General features: G+C 58.8%; 1 protein-coding gene across 1 annotated transcript in view; it reads left to right on the forward strand.

The window, feature by feature from the left end:
• GRM4 (glutamate metabotropic receptor 4) overlaps positions 1–18,327 on the forward strand; it is a 37,093-nt gene extending 18,766 nt beyond the window's left edge. Inside the window, exons 5-11 of the mRNA XM_068918288.1 lie at positions 596–750; positions 1,068–1,208; positions 6,081–6,281; positions 7,471–7,607; positions 8,008–8,943; positions 14,826–15,072; positions 17,408–18,327. Coding sequence (XP_068774389.1) covers positions 596–750; positions 1,068–1,208; positions 6,081–6,281; positions 7,471–7,607; positions 8,008–8,943; positions 14,826–15,072; positions 17,408–17,457 — 1,867 coding nt within the window. The 3' untranslated portion in view covers positions 17,458–18,327. The remainder of the gene's footprint in view (positions 1–595; positions 751–1,067; positions 1,209–6,080; positions 6,282–7,470; positions 7,608–8,007; positions 8,944–14,825; positions 15,073–17,407) is intronic.
• The last annotated feature ends 341 nt before the right edge of the window (positions 18,328–18,668 follow it).

The following is an 18,668-nucleotide window of genomic DNA, read 5'->3' on the forward strand; positions in this document are numbered from 1 at the left end:
TCGGCCGGCCAGAGCGCGGCCAGAGATGCTCGGCCGGATGGAGAGCGGCCAGAGATGCTCGGCTGGACGGCAGTGGCCAGAGATGCTCGGCCGGCCAGAGCGCGGCCAGAGATGCTCGGCCGGATGGAGAGCGGCCAGAGATGCTCGGCCGGACGGCCGCAGCCAGAGATGCTCGGCCGGCCGGAGCACGGTGCCTGCAGCTCCTCCCACGGCTCGGCTGCCCGGCGGCACCGCGTCAGCCCGGTTCAGCTCTTGCCCAGTGGTTTGCCGCCACGATCCGAGCCGAGAGCCCGCGAGGGCCCCGCGCTCCCTGGCGCTGCCGCTTCTCCTGCCTGCTGCGGCGTAACCTGATATTTTTTTTTCCTGATGTTGGGTAATTAAGGGGGAAATTCAATTAGCAGTCAGCAAATATGCAAATAGAGCAGGAGAAGCAGCCTCGGCGCCCAGGCCGGGGAGGAGCGAGGGTGCTGGAGCCGGTTGGCCCCGTGCCGCCGCACAAGCAGCCCCTCCGCGGCGGGCACAGCCCCGAATCCCGCGGCCCAGCTCCCAGCCCACTGCCGGAGCCCAGCGCCTATCGCCGCTGCTCTCTCCGCAGGAGGGTGCTGGAGGCGGCCAAGAGGGCGAACCAGACGGGCCACTTCATCTGGATGGGCTCGGATAGCTGGGGCTCCAAAATCTCCCCGGTCCTGCACCTGGAGGAGGTGGCCGAGGGCTCCGTCACCATCTTGCCCAAGAGGGTGTCCGTCAAAGGTAAAGGGGCCACCGGCTCGCTCGGCTCCCCTCGGGGTTCGGCGCGGGTTGGCGGTCCCCTGCCGCGGCATCCCTCAACGGCAGGTTATCCGCTATTAAAGGCTCTGCCTTTTCCTGCGGGTCTCCCCCAGCCCGGCCCAACCTGGCAGCCTTGCAGCTGCCCTTGCTTTCCCTCGGCGAGAGCTCGGACACAAACCCACCGCCCTCGGGCACCTCCCCGCACCCAGACCCTCCTTCCCTGTTGATTTTCAGGCCCTGTTTTGCTTCTCTCCCCCATCGTGGAGCTTCATCCCCTCCATCCCCTCTTCCCTGGGCAGGTTTCGACCGGTACTTCTCCAGCAGGACGCTGGACAACAACCGCCGAAACATCTGGTTTGCCGAGTTTTGGGAGGAGAACTTCCACTGCAAGCTGAGCCGGCACGCGCTCAAGAAGGGCAGCAGCATCAAGAAGTGCACGAGTAAGGGCTGGCGGGATGCCGCGGGGAGTGGGTCTTGCGGGCGCGTGTTGCAGGGACGGGAAGATGATAAGGGGATGGCATGGAGCCTAGGACAGGCATTAAAAACATTTTGTTTGCTTTCCCCTTATGATCTTTCAGCTCAGCCCAATCTTTTCCGCTCGGGAGCTGCCAGGTCGGCTCGAGGCAGCTCTGTGGCCATCGAAGGTGGCCCAGGTTTTGGGCTGAGGGAGGGTGCAGGGATGCTCCGGCACTGGCTGGAGCGGTGTTTGCCTGCATTTCGTTGCAAGCTGCGTTGCTGCCGTGCTCCTGCATGGCTCCAAGCGGGGAACGGGGCGTCCTTGGCTACCTCGGCCCCGGTGGAGCAGGGCTTCCAGCCCCCAGAGCCCTCCTTAAGTGACTCTGGGTATTTTTAGCCACTTCCAGCTAAAAGAGGCTTGTAGGGATTAATGCAGTAAACAAAGCAAATAGGGAATCTGTCTTGCTGACAGCGCGGCTGCCGAGGTGATGGTTGGAGGCTCAAGGAGGTGACATGTTTACTGAGAGATTGCAGAGATTTACTGCGTGCCTGGCACCGGCTGAAGACAGATAACAATGCGGTGGCTCTCAGACTGCGACGTGGCAGGACTTGGGGACAATTGCACGTCCCCGTGGTCCTCCTGTGAGGGACGGCAGAGTAACCCTCGGCACACCGGCAGGCAGATAGGCCTGGCCGTGCTCATGGTAGTGCCTGGGTGATGTGCCAGGGTGTCAGCACCCATGGGTGTTGAGGGCTGTGTGTCCAGCTGAGTTTGGCAGTTGTCAGATCTTGTTACGCCTTTGCCAGATGCTGGGCTCTTAATGATCAAGCCTTCTAGCTTTTTCCCCCCTTCCACTGCTGAGGACTAGAGGGATGGTGCTTCCCCATCCTCTCCTTGAAGGCATCCCGCAGATGTTCAGCTGATGATCTGCTGGCACCTCTCCGGCCCCCGCCGGAGTTTTTCAGAGCCGCGGTCTCCCGGAGTAGCCTTGGGCCTCACGCTTAGGTGGGAGTTTGGTCTTTGTTGCTGGAGCAACACTTGGCGTTTGGCTGCCTCCTCAGCAGGCTGTGCATTTGGGGCTTACGAAATGTCACCTTGGCCCTTAGGTGCTTCAGCTGCCCTCCAGCACATGTTGACTGAACGGGGGTGGGAGAAGTGAGAGCGCTTTGTTTGCAAGTGTGAAAATATCCTCCCAATATCAACGACAGTGCGTAGGAGGAAGGGGCTGGTGCTGGGGCAGAAGTTGCAGTTGCAGCTGAGGGTTTGCAAGAAAACTTGCACGTGCCTGTGCTGTTGGGGAGCCGAGAGGCCGTGCGTGGTCTTTCCGGGTGGCATCAGGAAGTGCCTGAGTAGGCCCTGCAAACTGCTGATCTCTTCATCTTCATACTAATGTAGCATTTAAACAAGCAATATTTCAGGGCTAGAGTGCTAGTGGAGGCAGCTGAAAGCGTGACATGCAAATGTCCTAGGAAATGTCTTTAAATTATCTGAATTTGCCAGCGAATAAATTATCTCCTGAATGTTTGCTTGGCAGATAAACAGAGAGGGGAAATAACGCACGACTTGAAGGAAGCAATCTGCCCGCGCGGCGCTGCGTGCTCCTGCGCGGCGCCGCGTGCTCCTGCTCGACAAGGTCGTGCAACTGCCCCACTTGGTGCAGATCTATGGTGGGAGCTGTACTGACCTCCTCCTTGAGCTTCAGGCTTGGGGAGAGCCCCAAATGCCTGGAGAAATGCCGGGTTTTGCTTGCTTTTGCATCCCAAGCACCCAGAGCCGAGGTGTCGTCACCGATCGGGACGGGTCACGACTCTCATTTTGGCCTGGAGACAACGAGGGGCCCGGAGCTCGGCTGAGCGTGGGGTTTGGGGTGATAGCTGCTGCCGGCCACCTTGCCCAGGCCTTGCACGGTGGCAGCGCTGTGCTGCAAAAACCAGGCCTGCTGGCCTGGAAACCTGAGCTCGGAGGAGGAGGAGGAGGACGGGGATGGCAGAGCTGGTGAAGCTCAGCCAGCTGGAAGGTGCATTAACCAAAAATGTTCTCCGGGTCTCCCCCCGGGGCTCGGACCGCTCACTGGGGCTCTGCTGATGGGGACGGACTCACTCCGTGGGGAAAGGCGGCCGCTCGCCGTTGCTCTCCGCAGGCTGGATTTCGGCGCTGGGAGAAGTCCCCGCTCAGCCTGGGGCTGGGCACCTGGCCGTCGCCCGCACGCTTTGAAGGGGCGCTGCTAAGATTTGGTTTCCACCCTGTGCTGTTCTCCCTCATCCATCCTCCCCCTTTCTTCCCTTCCTTCTTTTTTCTTCCCTTTTTGTTTTTAGTAAAGAAGCTTCTGATTCTTGCAACGTTGAAAACTCAGTTTGGCTCTGGCGTGTGGCCGGGGGCCGGCAGCGGGCTCCGCTGGGCTTTTTGGCTCCCCCCTCCCCAGCGGTCCCTCTCGCCTCCCTGCCGGGATGGACGTGCTGCATGGGGCTTGTGTTTGGGCCGGCTCGCCCCAGCCCGGCCCGCTCAGGCTCAGCCCGGCTGCCTCGAGCAGCCTGCCGAGGATCCCGCCGGCCGCTGCTTCGATCCTCGTTCACCCACGCGTCGATGCAGACGGGGAGGTGCCGGGGTGCCGGAGCAGCGGCGAGGGCAGGAGGATGGGGTAAGATGTGCAGAGCCGGCCGGTTCCCCCAAGTCCTCTTGGCCGCGGGGCCCGCCGTGGCCTTGGCTCTCGGGTGGACGGTATCCGGAGCGGTTTTGATTAACTCCTGCCAAAAGCCGATGCCAGCGACGTGATTGGAATTGATGCTAATCCCTTCTCATCCGCCGCTCGAGAAGAGAGCTGCGTGCGTGCTCGGAGGGGCGCCTGGGAAGGCTCTTCACGCACTTGAAAATTAATTATCAGCCCAGTCGAACAACGCACGACCCTGCTATTATAATCAGCAGGGTTGCATCCCTTTTGCGGCCCTGATCTACTGAGGGTTTCCAAGAGATTTATTGTCTCCTCGTCTGCAACAGGCCACGGCAAGCCATGGCTTCTGCTCTGCGCTGGCCCCTCTCCGGGCCGGCCCCGCTGCCGTCTGAGAAAAGCCACTGGGTCCCGGGGAAAGGTGCCGGAGCAGCAGCCCCGGGGGCCTCCTGCTGATGTGCAAGCGGCAGCGCAGCCGGCTTCTGCCACCGCGCGCCGTGAACCAGAGGGACCTTTGGGAAGCGTGGCGGGACGTCCTGGAGCGGAGCGGGGCAGCAGGGCCGGGCCGTCCCCGCCGGCTGAGCTCTGCTGTAAAGTCTGTTACACCCCTTTTTCGAACGGGTAATTATCTTGACAAGATAGAGAGACTTGTCTGCGCGTTGAGAGATGAATGCGTGGAAAGGCCCGAAGTTGAGGGAGAAGATTAATAGCCCTTGTCAATAAAGTGGAAGAAAGGAAAACTTGACGGGGTTCGCATGAGTAATCTCCGCGCAGTCCAAAAGCATTTTTATAACTTTGAAGGATGGGCTATAAATTTACCTCTTTGATATCATCTTTTCTTGTTGGTCAGTTCGCTATCAATTTGCTTTAGCGTCTTGTCAGCCCGGCGCGTCCGTGCCGAGCGCGTCTGGCTCTCCGTCCCGGCGCAGGGTCCTCTGGGTCACAGGGACGTCTGCTGCTCCTGCCCGGCTCCCGGTGTGGTACCGGCCAGAGCGGGACTCGGTGCCTCCCGCGGTCGCTTGGCCTTTTCCTGGGTGGCTTTTGGGCCTTTGGCGTATGGTGGAGGCGGGAGAGAAACCTCCTACCTGGCCTTCTCCCAGTGGAAGGAGAGAAGCACGAGCAGTCGCTGGGCAGTGGGACCGGTGATGGTGGGATGCTCAGGAAGAGCAGAGCCGGGTGCTCCTGGGGGAAGCGCTCTCCTTCCTACCGCTGCTCCTCTCCGTCTCCTCTGGCTGAGCACGGAGAGCGCGCTTGGCACGGCGCTGCTCCCTCCGCCCGGGGCCGTGTGCCGGCAGGAGGGGGCTTCAGGGCCGCCCGTGGGGTCGGCGGTGGCACGGTGGGTCATGTGGCACCAGCTCCGTGCTCCCTTCACCTTGCTCTGCATCCGGCGTCGCCTTCGCCCTGCCCTGCGGCAGCGGGAAATGTTTTGCGCCTGTTCCCGCGGTGCGAGAGCGAGGCGCCCGGGCCGGGAATGAACCATCATTGGTGCTTGCTTATGCTTTTTATTTATTTATATTTTTTATTACCCACCTGCACAGACTCTATGAAGGTTGTTCTGGTCTCCCTAAATCCCCACCTGGGATCAGGGAGCATCCATGCGCGATGGAGCCAGACTGAATTTTGGACACCGTTGGCTGGCTCCACAGGGTGCCTCTGCAGGGGACGAAGGCCTCGCCGGCAGCTCCCCGCGAGCCTCCTTGCCTTTCCCCGTGGCCGAAGGGCCTCCGGCCTGGCAGGATGCCTGGCGAGGCCACGGCTCTCTGACACGGCATCGCCTCACGGGAGATGCTTTCTTAGCTGTAATTAACAGCGTGCTACATTAATCGATGTCTTTTGCTGAATGATTAACATGTTTCCAGTCCCATTAAGAGCGGTTATGACAGGAGAGGCAGGCGGCTGTGGCTGGCGATTAGCAGCTCCTTGCAGGATCCTGGAGGCTGGGGCTGGCCGGGGAGGCTGGAAGGGGGTCTGGGGTCAGCGCGGCGGGAGGAAGAGGAAGGGAGAAGAGTGGAGAGAGAGGAAGGAGGCTTTAAGAACATGATGGATGTGCCTAGATGGTCGCTTGACGTTGCTGATGGGGACTGATACAGTGGGAGCTGCAGCAGTGAGTTTGGCTACAACCAAAATATCCCCGCGGGGGCTGGATGGGAAGCCGGAGCGATCGCAGTGCTGCTCGCGGTGTCTTTGCAGACCGAGAGCGCATCGGCCAGGACTCCTCGTACGAGCAGGAGGGCAAGGTTCAGTTCGTCATCGACGCCGTCTACGCCATGGGACACGCTCTGCACAACATGCACAGGAGCCTGTGCCCCGGCAAGGTCGGGCTCTGCCCCAAGATGGACCCGGTGGACGGCGTGGAGCTGCTCAAATACATCCGCAACGTCAACTTCTCAGGTCTGTCCCTCCCCGGGGTGGCGCGGGCGCCGCTGGGCTGGGTATCGCAGTGTGTCCCACCGCGAAGGGTCGCGCTCGCAGCCGCGCTGGCTGGACGCGAGCCTCGCTGCTTGGCGGGGGCCTTAAATGGGATGCGTTGCCATATGGCACCCACCGCGTTTAGGCGCAGACAGACGGATGAGGGGGTCTCCCGCGTCTCCTGGGAGCCTTCGGAGAGCCCCGCCGGGTGGCTCCGGCCACCTGTGCCCCGCGCTTCGGGCTCTCCCCTTGCCTGCTCTTCCTGGGCCGTGTCCTCCTTGCGCCGCGGCTGGCAGAGGTCCCCGGCTGAATCGTGCTGCCGTGTCCTTGTCTGGCTTCAGCTCTCTCCTGGAAACTCGTCTTTTCCTCTGCTCTCTCTCTTTAATAAACATTTTCTGTCTTGTCCTCCTTATTGCTTCTATTTATCTCTTCTCTGCAATCTCCTCTGCAATGTCTTTCTTATTTATTTTCCTCTCTTGCTTGATTTTTCTCTCCTCTCCGTTTATTAGTGTTTATCTGTGCAGTTCACTTGATTTAACTCTAAAGCTGTTTTTTCCCCTTTTTGAAAGAAGTGGCAAAACGGCTGGTGTAAGAGCGCTGTGCTACGTACGTGGCATCGCCAGCGGGCTCTGCTTTGCCGGGAGGGAGGGGTGACGTGCCGGTGTCCTTCGAAACCGGCTTTCCGGGGCAGAGAGGTGCTGGAGCGAGGCAGCGAGGGAGCTGCCGGCCCCGTGAGCACGCCAGTCGTGTCGGGCTCCTCGCTGGCAAGTCGCCGTCCCGCGGCTCGGCCGCTGCCACCGCTCCCAGTGCCGCAGCTTGTCTCCCACCGGCACCGCTGGGCCTTTGCTCCTTTTCCAGGCCCGAAGGGGACTTCGCTGCTGGAAATTGCATGTGCAGGGGCAGAAAGCCCCGATTGACCTGCCAGGGCCCAATTCTGCCCGGCGCGAAGCCCCGCTCGGGGCTGCCCCCAGGGCTGTGGCCGCCGAGGCCGCTGGCGGGCTCCCGCAGCGGCAGCATGATGCCTGTTGCAGTTACCCTCAGCCTCGTGCGATCCCGCGCACCGGCGCCGGGAGCTCCTGCCGGCGCGAGCAACAGGCTCCGCTCCCGGGGCTTCGGGGTTGGGGTTTTTTCCCCATCCCTGCCGTGGGTGCTGAGACCCCCTGTCCTGCAGGCATTGCCGGGACACCGGTGACGTTTAACGAGAACGGCGACGCGCCCGGGCGTTACGACATCTACCAGTACCAGATCAGGAACGCCACGGCCGAGTACAAAGTCATCGGGCAGTGGACCGACCACCTCCACCTAAAAGTAAGGCTCGGGGCTGCTTGGCATCGCGCCCGCGCAGTCCCTGGTGCGGGGACCGTCCCGCGGCTTTCCCGAGTTTCCCTGGGTTTTGATACCTCTGCTCTAACATGAGAGAGGGGCCCCAGCAGGGACCGAAGAGGGGATATATGCCCTCGCGAGCCCGTCTGGGAGGCGAGGAGCCTTTGGACGCGGCAGCTGAGGTCGGGGTGCCGGAGGGGTTGGTGGCCCTCGGGAACATGCTCGTGGTCCGGTGCGTGACGCCGCACCACCAGCGTGCGTGTCCGTGTCCTGCAGACGGCAGGGCCTGCTCCGGGCTTGGCCATCTGGCTTTGCAGCTCTAAGGAGGGAAGGAAAATGTGAGTCTGCCATGGGTGAGCAGGGCTTTTGCCATCTTGTCCCACAGCTCGAGAGTATGCAATGGCCGGGTGGCGGGCGCCAGCTCCCCAGCTCCATCTGCAGCCTGCCCTGCAAGCCGGGCGAGAGGAAGAAGCTGGTGAAGGGCATTCCCTGCTGCTGGCACTGCGAGCGCTGCGACGGCTACCAGTACCAGCTGGACGAGTTTCACTGCAAGCGGTGCCACTTCAACGAGCGGCCCAACGAGAACCACACCAGCTGCACACCCATCCCCATCATCAAGCTGGAGTGGAGCTCACCCTGGGCCGTGGTGCCTGTCTTCATCGCCATCGTGGGCATCATAGCCACCCTCTTCGTGGTGGTCACCTTTGTGCGCTACAACGATACGCCCATCGTCAAGGCCTCGGGGCGGGAGCTCAGCTATGTCCTGCTGACAGGCATCTTCCTCTGCTACGCCACCACCTTCCTCATGATTGCTGAGCCCGACCTGAGCACTTGCTCCTTGCGGCGCATCTTTCTGGGGCTTGGCATGAGCATCAGCTATGCTGCGCTGCTCACCAAGACGAACCGCATCTATCGCATCTTCGAGCAGGGCAAGAAATCAGTGAGCGCCCCACGGTTCATCAGCCCTGCGTCCCAGCTGGTCATCACCTTCAGCCTCATCTCACTGCAGCTTGTCGGTGTCTGTATCTGGTTTATCGTGGACCCGTCCCACTCTGTCATTGATTATGAGGACCAGCGGACTACAAACCCCCACTTTGCCCGGGGCATCCTCAAATGTGACATTTCGGACCTCTCCCTCATCTGTTTGCTTGGGTACAGCATGCTTCTCATGGTCACCTGCACTGTGTATGCTATTAAGACCCGTGGGGTCCCAGAGACCTTTAACGAAGCCAAACCCATTGGGTTCACCATGTACACTACTTGCATTGTGTGGTTAGCCTTCATCCCTATATTTTTTGGGACGTCACAGTCGGCAGAAAAGGTAAGGGAGGAAGGAAGAGGTTTGGCTGGTGGCTGTCTGTGCTGGAGGGATGAGGGGCTGAGATGTCCTAAGCAAGGAGGGATGCTTCTCTGTGCTCCTCTGGTTTGGAAGTCATGGTGGGAAGGGCTGATTTCCAAACCTCTTGCTCTAATGGCAACCAGAATGCACTGCCTGTGACCCTCCACTGATGCTTTCTCCTTTTCATTCTTTTGCTTTCTTCTTCAGTTTTCCCTTTCTTGTATTTTCTATTTCATTTCCTCTCTCTTTCTCACTCTCTCATTTTTTCTCATTTTTCCTTCCCTGTTCTCCTGCTGCCCCTCTCCAGAGGGCTGGTGGCAGTGGCAGCAGAGATCGCCGCTGCCTGGGGCTGCTGCTCCTGGTGTGGGCTGGGGGGAGGATGCGTCCCTGGGGCAGCCGGAGACCATGCGGGGGCAGATCTGGGGCCTCGGTGTCACTTCTGTGCGGAGGGAGCAAGGAAGGTGCTTTCTGAGTGCTCTGCGGCTGGACATCTCACCCCCGACTGTGGGGGAAAGGGACCCTGAGCGTGCCCAACCAGCTCCTTTGCCCTGGGCTAAATTGGTGACGGAGGTTGTAGAGATGGACACACTCTCTGAATTCCCGGCTGGACATAGCTGGGGACAAGGGAGAAAGAAAGGGAGGACACAACCCCTGGGCGCTCTCCGTCGCTCGCTGGGTCACGCTGCAGCTTGTGCCTTCTCACTCAATTACTGTTTTGCTGTGATTTTAATTAACACCTGTGTGTTTGGCAACGTGGCACCAATAACAAATTCCTCCGCTTGGCTGTGGCAGGGAAGAGGACCCAACCCTGCTGCGGGGAACCGAGTGGCTCCGTCTTGCAGGGGGACCGGGGAAACGAGTGCCCCCAGCCAGGGGAGCACCAGGACCTGCCAGGACTCTGACCATGGCTCTGCGTGCAGTGGAGACGAGGACCAGATAATCCCGGGGCAGGTCTGTGTGGTGAAACAGCCTATCTGTCTACCGTTCTCCCCGTTCATCGGCTGCCTGGGAGGCCGTCGTGCTCGGCACGGAGCGGGGTCCCGACGCGGGCACCCCGGGAGTGCGGCCAGCCCAGATGAAGCTCTGGGCTCAGGTGCGAATGAGCGAGAACAAAGAGGAAGAAAAAAAAATCTCATGAACGAGACCAAAATCCCCTCTGCCTGCCTGCCAAAAAGGGAATTGCACTTTTGTTAAATGTGAAGAGCTCGTGTCTGCCAGCGCAGAGCTGCCTGTGACAAGTCTCTCCTGGTGTTGCTCTTCCCCGGAAATCCCTGGCACCGCCACCTGGATTCCTTCTCCGCATCCACGGTGGCTGGGGTAATTTCTCCTGAGTATTTGTCCCTTGATGCTGAGCAGCTGAAGCCATGGATTTTGGAAACCTCTAATGCAAGAAGGCCAGTGGTGGCTAGCCAGGAAGGATCAGGAGATCTTTTGCTGTAGACACCAGAGAAGTTTAACGTCCCTCCTGGAGAGCTGTTTCTGCTCAGAGCATCAAAACACGAGGAGGTCAGTGGAGCCGAGGTCTCCGCGTGCAACTTTAACCTTGGCTCGACCAAAGAAGTCGCTACCAAGCCACCCAGCTCTGGCTGGATATGTGAAGGAGAATTAAAGAAAATAAATGGAGCCTTTCACGGCATTTCCATTTTGATGAGATGGCAGGGGAGATACTAACAAGAAAGCAGGTTTTTTAAGAAATTATTGCAAAACAAACGCTCCCTAAAAGCCGCCTTAATGTGCTCGGCATACTGTGGGTAATAAAGATGGAAATGATAATGATTGTAGATTATGCGCAAGGTTGCTCACCTCTTCACTGCAGCTTGTCATGGGATAATTTAGGGCTGCCGAAAGCTGGCTGTCAAGTAGCAATTCGACAATAGGCTGCGCCTCACTTTGGGGCTTTGTAATATGCAGGGCTTCTCTGTTATTAGGCTGCTAACAAGCTGATTAGAGGCAGAAAAAGTGATGTTCCCAACTCCCTTTGGACGTAGCTCTCTTTTCTCAAAGCCTGCCGCTGCGGTGGTGCCCGCTGAGCCATCTCAGGAGGGTTTCACAGCGTTTCGTCCCTGGGGCTGGTCGGGCTGGCTTGGCCCTTGGACACGCTGCCGTGGGACGGACGTGCTGAACGTCTCTGGCCAAGCTGGCTGCATCTGGCGTAAAGGGAGACAGATGTTTTCGGCGGGGTGGCTGGAGGAGTCGGGCGCTCGGTGCTTCCTACCTTGTTGCTTTAGCTTTGGTTTTGCAGCTCGGGGAGGAGAGGGTCGTCGCGGTGCGTGCCTGTCGCAGAAGGCTCCGGCTCGTAGCGTGTCCGTGGGATGAAACACGGGGGCGTTTGTGCTGGCGTCACCCCGGGATGCGCCTGTCCCCAGGCGACCGCGGGAAGGGATGCCCTGTCCTTCGCCCACGTTCCCACCGGGACACGGGCCATGCCGGGCTCCGCGGGGGAAACGCACCCTGGGAAGAAAGGCCAGGAGTGTTTGCCGGGCGGTTGTTGTCCCGTAGAGCACGTCGGGAGTTTCACTCGCGCCCTGCGGGTGCCGTGGCCTGGCTGGACCCGGTCGAGGCCTGTGGATGAGGCCTTATTATTTCCTGCTGAAGGAGTCGGATAAAAAAATCTCAATTTTTATTTTATTTTGCATTGCCTCGTGCCTACAACTTTGCATGGAGGTGGCATATTATTATAACAAGTCCCCCAAGCACTTTCTGAAAAGAACCTCTTATCCCTGCCGATCCCAGGGGATTACAGAAATAGCAATAACAGAGGATCTAAAGAAAGAGACAATTTCCTGTGCCGATAAGGCGGCAGCTGAACAGTGGTGTCATTGTCTGGTTCCCTGTTTATCGCATTTGCGCTCAGAGAGGGGGAGAGAGGAAGGACTGAGGAGAAGGAGCGTCCAGTGGCTCCTTTTGCAGGACTGAAGAAGGGATGAGCAGGTTCTCCCTTCCCCAGCACCCGCCACGGTGCAAAACGCCCAACAGCTGGCTGTAGAGGGAGACCTGCAGGGTGCACGTCCCGCCGGGAGGCCGCGCAGCCCTCGCTGTCCGCCCCGGGCTCACCTCCGTTTCCCAGCACCCGCCGAAAACGCCAGGGCTGATGCTGCGCGGAGTCGCTCGTTCAGCCTCCTGCCATGCCCGTGTTGCTGCTTGATTGCCAGTTAATGCCAAACCCCGGGACAGCTGCCTGCACCGTGGCTTTTAATGCTCATTTAGCGCTGGTGAAACGGTGAGCGACCGGCGCCGGCGAGCCCGTCCCTGCAGCCTCGCGGGAAGGGCACGCGCTCCCCGCACGGACCTTCGCACCATCAGATGGTTCCAGCTTGCTGGGGAGCCCCATCGAGCTCTTCTCAGGGCGCTGCTTCTTCCAGTTTGCTGCGTGGGACCGTAAAGCAGCATCGCTATTGCAGAGTCGCAGGGGGAGGTCCCGGACAAGGTGCTTGCTGGCAAGCCCTTCCTGCTGGGGAGCACCCGTAGGTACTCCAGGGCCTCTCACGGAGCTTCTCTTGCATGGACAAAATGGGATGGAGGGACCACGACCCGCCTCGAATCAGAGCAGGAGCTGCAGGGGGAAACCGAGGCCCGTTGTGGCACAGAGGCTTTGTAAGGGGAGCGCTGGGATGTAAGGGGTGCGCTTCTCAGCGCTGAGCTGAGAAGGGGGCTTGCCGTGGCCGGCTGCTGAGGTCCGCGCAGGCTGCAGGAAACTGGGCCGTTTCCGAGGGCCCTGCTGAGGGCAAGCAGACGCGGGCTGCCCTGGGAGGTGGCTGGAGGGGAGTGCGCGCCCGGGTGCCACGTGCTGATGCTGCAGCCGAGTCTTAACTGAGCCATGAAGACTGGTGGGGAGAGACCTGGGCCGCGGGCCGACACTCAGTGCAAGTCTTTGCTCCAGGCCAGGAAAAGCAGCGAACTTTCTCCAGCATGGGTTTGGATCTGGTGGTGGGTCATTAGGGGCTGAAGGCAGCTGCGGTGACCCCGTGAGACCTCCGAAAATGCTGCAGGTGTTAAAGTAGGGCTGAGAGACCAGAGGAGGCTGTGGCTGGCGCCGGCTGGGCTCTCGGCAGAGGGAAGCCCCAGCGTGGAGCCTGGGGGACGGAGACCCGACCCAGGCGCCTCGGGGAAGCGTGCGTGGAAGCCGTCGTGTCTGCTCTCCATCTCAGCTGCTCTCCTCCTTTGCGGCAGCGCCTCCGAGTCTCAAATAACGGGTGGGAGTCGCTGCAGAGGCAGGAGATATGGAAACTGCTGAATTGCAAAGCGAGTCTCCTTTGAGCGGTACCCGCAGAGCAGCGAGGGGGGCTGCTGACGGCGGAGCCGGGGAGGTAAAGGCTTCCTGGGCCTCGGCGGGGGCTGGACACGCGGTGGCCCTGCTCCGCAGAGGGACCCGAGGTGTCAGCGCTGGAGCTGAGCTGAGCTGTGCCCGTCCCTGGGAGAGGGATCCCTCCCAGCTGCTCTGGTCCTGGAGGTCTACCTGGCCAGTTGCACCAAAATTTGGAAGTTTTCAGCCATAAAGGAAAGGAGAAAAACAAACCAACAAACAAACAACCTTCCCCCTGAAAAACTCAGATATTCTAGCACAGAGAAGTGTTTTGACTTTTCTTGATGAAACAACATTTTTATTTCTAAAATCTGCCTAATTGCTGCAACCACCCTGCAGAGCACAGAGGCCGCGAGGCCCCTTGCCAGGCTGGAGACGTTCATGTTGCCTGAGCCCAAGGCGACGTTCTCCAGCTGCTCTCACTCCTGGGATGGAGAGCTGTCTCCCTGCGCCTTCTCCTCGCGCATCAAAGCATCTGTGCTCATCTTTTGTTCTTGGTCATCTTTTTGCTCTGTTGGTGCCAGAAAATGAGGCCCTCAACTTCAATGCATGCAGCTGCCGCGTCCTGCTCCTCACCAAGCCGTGAGCACTGGGCACGCTTTCCTCTCCAGCCAGGACGGTTGGCTGCCACCCTTGCACAGCGCTAAACCCCGTGTGTGAAACAACTGTAGAAGAAACCTTGGATGCCTCTCTGTGGCTGAGCCATGGGATAAAGTTCAGAAACTGCCTTAAGCCTTCTCCTAAAACCTTGTTAGCAACATGCAGAACAGCCCCTGCATCTGAGCACAGCCGGAAGAAAGCTGGTGCGTGCACAGGCTTGGCCAGGAAAGGCCCAACGTGTGAGCTGAGGATGCTGGAGAAGACAGTGGTAGGCAGAGACCTGTGCTGAGAGAGGGACGCTCGCGGAGTGGGGATGCTGGTGGAGGGGCTTGTGAGCCCGGCCTCCTGCGCTGCTTCAGGCCGAGAGGTGGGGACGGGTGGGGAGAGGGGGTCTCTTCGCCTCCCATGGCCACCTGATTGAGATGCCCCCGGCTTGTGAGGAGACTGCCAAACGCTCTCCATAGAAAAATGGATTATTCTACAGTCAGATTAATGGGCTTTCACTTTGCAAAACATCTGTCACCGTTAGTCCTGGACAGTGAGCGTGAAATTAGTTTTGACTGCAGAAAGGCAATGTCGGTGTGTAATATGTGACTTACATGACAACGGCCCAGGGAGCCAGCTGGGGAATGGGACTTACCTGTTGAAGGGAGCTGGGGGAGCACTGGGCACCCGGGGCCGGGCCATGTGGTCGGGTTTCCCTCCAGAGCCCATCACCATGGCGCCCGAGCTCCCTGCCCTGAGGCTGGGGGTGCTGCCTGCTGGTGCGTGGGGGTGCTGAGTGAGGAGAGAGGAAGCATGAAGAGGATGCTGGAGGCTCCTTCACCGTCTTTGCTGATGCTTTTAAGTTGCCGTGCCAGCAGGTCACCGCGAGAGCCTGCATCGAGGCTGGGGTGGCAGAGGCTGCTGTGGATCCTGCAAAACCACAGTGGGTCTGAACTCGTGCCCTCGTGTCTTGCAGATGTACATCCAGACCACGACGCTTACCATCTCAGTGAGTCTGAGTGCCTCGGTGTCCCTGGGCATGCTCTACATGCCCAAGGTGTACATCATCCTCTTCCACCCGGAGCAGAATGTCCCCAAGCGCAAGCGGAGCCTCAAGGCGGTGGTGACAGCTGCCACCATGTCCAACAAGTTCTCTCAGAAGGGAGGTTTCCGCCCCAACGGAGAAGCCAAATCAGAGCTGTGCGAAAATCTGGAAACGCAAGGTAACGTGGCTCGCAGCGGGGTGCGGGGAGCTGGTCCTGCCGCGGCACGGAGATGCTGCGCTGGGGAGCCTGCAGCCCTCACTTGCTGGTGGGACATAGCTGTGCTGTCCTACAGCTGGATGGGCACAGGCATCTCCACGCGCTGGGGATGTGCCAGGAGGCCGAATAAAGGCTCCTGTGGTGGCTCTCACTCCTTTCTGTTCGGCATAGCATCCTGAGTGGATTCCAGATCTCCCCATTCATTAATTTTTTTCCCCCCTCGAGAAACACCGCTTTTTCCGTCACTGCAGCTGCATGGGTGAGATGGGCTGTCTCCTGCCTCCTTGCGGCCTGCATCGCTCCTTGCCCTCCCGTCCCCTCTGCCGGCCCATTTTGCCCCATGGAAGCGGCTGTCGGCTGGCTGCCGTGGGAAATCCGCTGGAGACGTGTCCCTGCGGTGCGAGATGCCTCCTGGGGACACAGGGAAATCTGCTCCTTTGCAACAAATACCAGGAGACGGCTCTTAATGTCCGACCACCCTGGGGATCAGCCGAGTCTCTCCTTGGCTATTTCAAAGAGGTTTCCAGCAAGGGCAAGCCTGGCGGCTGCGTGGAGCTGCCGCAGGAGGGCTGTGATGCGGCTGATGCAGAAATTAGGCGTTCGCTGTGTATCTGTGTGGGCTCTTCTCTGGGGGGCCAGGCTGGAGCTAAGGCTGAGCATTGACGTCACTGGGAGGGAGCCGTCGGTCTCCCGTGGGAAGCGAGGCCGCGCAGCCAGGCCTGGGGGCTTGGGAAAGCCGGGGAAAGTGAGTGCCTGCCTGTTTTACTTCTGAGTTTCCAAAAATAGAGCCTTGCGGGAGGAAGGAATGGTTGGAGCCAGTGCTGCTGGGGTGCTTTGAGAAGGGAAATCCCATTTGGGCTCTGTCTGCAGAAAACCCCAGAGAAATACAAACATTTCCTGCGCGCCACCAACATTACCGGGTCTCAGCACCAGTGGGATTGAGACCAAACATCATTTACATGAAAAACCGTGATTTTCTTTGTAATCCAATGCTTGCTCTCTTTCCAGTCGGAGCTGTTTAATATCTCTTGGCACCTCGGTAGTAACCCATCTATCCGCCTCTCTCTGTACAACGGCTCTCGCTGGCAGGGCTCTGCATGCAACATCTCTCCATAGGCAGTCTTGGTGCTTAATTGACTCTTTCATCTGCCCATCTGCATCACGCAGGGCAGCCGCCCAGGCAGACCCTCCTCGCCGCCCGTGCGGGAGGCGGCTTTCATCAGCCGGTGTCACAGCTCCCTGTGGTCTGCGGCTCCTGCTCTGATTCGGGGCGGGTCGTGGTCCCTCCATCCCATTTTGTCCATGCAAGAAAAGCTCCGTGAGAAGCCCTGGGGTACCTACGGGTGCTCCCCAGCAGGAAGGGCTTGCCAGCGAGCACCTTGTCCGGGACCTGACCCAGAATCAGTCCTGCGTGCCGGCTGCTGCGCTGAGGGTCCTTCTTCCCCGCGGGACCGATTTGTGTGTGTCACACTGGGGAACGGGCAGGGAGCTGGTCACAGCGTTAAAGCTGTGGGCAGGAGAGACGGTGGCATTGTCAGTGCAGGATGCAGGGGCCATTTGTCACTCTGTCACTGGCAGGTAACGCATCTTTAAATACACAACAGAATAAATAATTCACAGGGCTTTGATATGGGCAGATTGGCTATGAAAACATTGCAGCTAACAAATAGCTCTGTCAGCTCGAATTTCTTATGGCCCGTCTAATTGTTAGCTGGGAATACCAGTCTGAAGTCTTCAGCGAGGCTCATTTGTCAGGGAGGCACCAGGATGGAGGGAGAGCGGCGGGCGTCCCCCAGGCATGCGGGCGAAGGGATGGCCAAGAGCCGGGTGGTCTCCACGGAGGACGCGCTCGCGCTGTTTGGGGTACCTTGGGCTTTGCTCTGTGACCCTGTGCTGCTCCCTGCTCTGGGGCTGCTGCTAAACGCCAGTGACATGCAGCAGCCTCGGAGCCCGAAGGCAGCGGCGCAGCCCCGCGGGGAGCAGCAGGATTTATTGCTCTCCGGCATTTGCCTGGCTCTGGGCCCTGCTGCATCTGCCCTGGTGCGTGTCTCGGACACGGGGCAGTTCGTAGCCCTTGCTTCCTCCTCTCCTCGTGTACTCGACCCCCTCCCCAGGGCTGGTGCCCCTGGGGAAGGTGGAAGGTGGCCCCAGGTTTGCCTACGTGAGCCTGACCCGGTCCCACGCCACGTCCCCCACCAGCACCTCCCGGCGCAACGGGTTCAGGGCTGCAGGACGGAGCTGGGAGAGGAGGGTAATCTTCATTAACGATGCATGTGAGGTCTGTCTGTCTTTCCAGCGCTGGCTACCAAACAGACTTACGTCAGCTATAGCAACCACGCGATTTAACTCCAGCGGTCGCAACGCCTGGTGCAAAGGGAGGCTGCAGGTGCCGTGAAGCAGGAGGGAGCGGCGTGGCATCGCTCGTCGTAGGACGCTGGAGGGGGAGCCGGACTGGACGGGAAGGTGGCAGCGGGGTCATTCCCTGGCTGGGCCATTGGGAGCTCCTTGGGAAGATGGTGATTAACAGCAGCAAAAAAAAAAAAAAAAAAAAGAAAGAAAAAAAGAAAAAAAAAAGAAAGAAAGAAACAATAAAAAAAAAAACCCACCGACCAACTGACCACCGTGACCATGCATGCCTCCCCACGGAGGAGGAGGAACAGTTGAGCGGGGGGCGGGGGGGCGTATCGTGGGGAAGACGCGACAGACTTTGGGGTTTTGTTTCTGTATCTTGGCAAAAAACAAAAAACCCTGAGACCCAACGTTTCCCCTTTTCTGGAATTTGTGAGATTGTTTGTGGTTGTGCAGAACCTTCCGTTTTCTCTTTCTTTTTTTTTTTTTTATCCTTTTCTATTTTCTTTTGTTCCTGTCTTCCTCCATCCCTCTTCACTCTCTCTCCTTTATCCTACCAAATTCTATATGTTGCAAAAAGGAAAAATAAATAAAATTTAAATGAAAACAGACAACAGAATAAAGTAAAATACAACCTAGACTGTGTTCAAAGTGCTGATTTCTATAGGTGGTTATTTAATGTATGTGATGACCATATGGATTGAAATATGTCTGCTTTATGTACTGACCAGTCAAAAAAACAAAAACACACACAAAAAAAAACAAAGTTCAGTGCCTGAATGTTTATGAATTATTCGATGACTGTGTAGAGCATGATCATTTTTATACAAGGAGATTTCTAATAAAAGACCATGGTTTTGCACTCAGCGTTTGTTGTCCCTTGGTGCCTGTTCGTTTCCGACTCTGGGAGGTGCCTTGGTTTGGGCTGATTCCTCCTCGTTTGCTCTTCCCCCGTGTGTGCAGGTGTGAGCTGAGGATGGGGGGTTGGAGAGCAAGGGATCTCCCAGGTTTTTTCCGTTCTTTTGCCCCTTCATAGCCAGGGCCATCAAGACCCGCCTGGGCTAATTAGGAAGTGACCCTCCCTCAGAGCAGCTCTGCCTTCCCTCGGGAGGAGGGTGCCTGCCCGATGGTCCAGCCTGCTCCTTGGGCTAGCGCAGCTTGGTGCACGAGGTATGTGGCTGTTCAGAAGTCTTGGTTTGGTTTTGCCT

The sequence above is a fragment of the Struthio camelus genome, chromosome 24 (genome assembly GCF_040807025.1).
Source record: "Struthio camelus isolate bStrCam1 chromosome 24, bStrCam1.hap1, whole genome shotgun sequence".
In the NCBI taxonomy this organism is placed as follows: domain Eukaryota; kingdom Metazoa; phylum Chordata; class Aves; order Struthioniformes; family Struthionidae; genus Struthio; species Struthio camelus.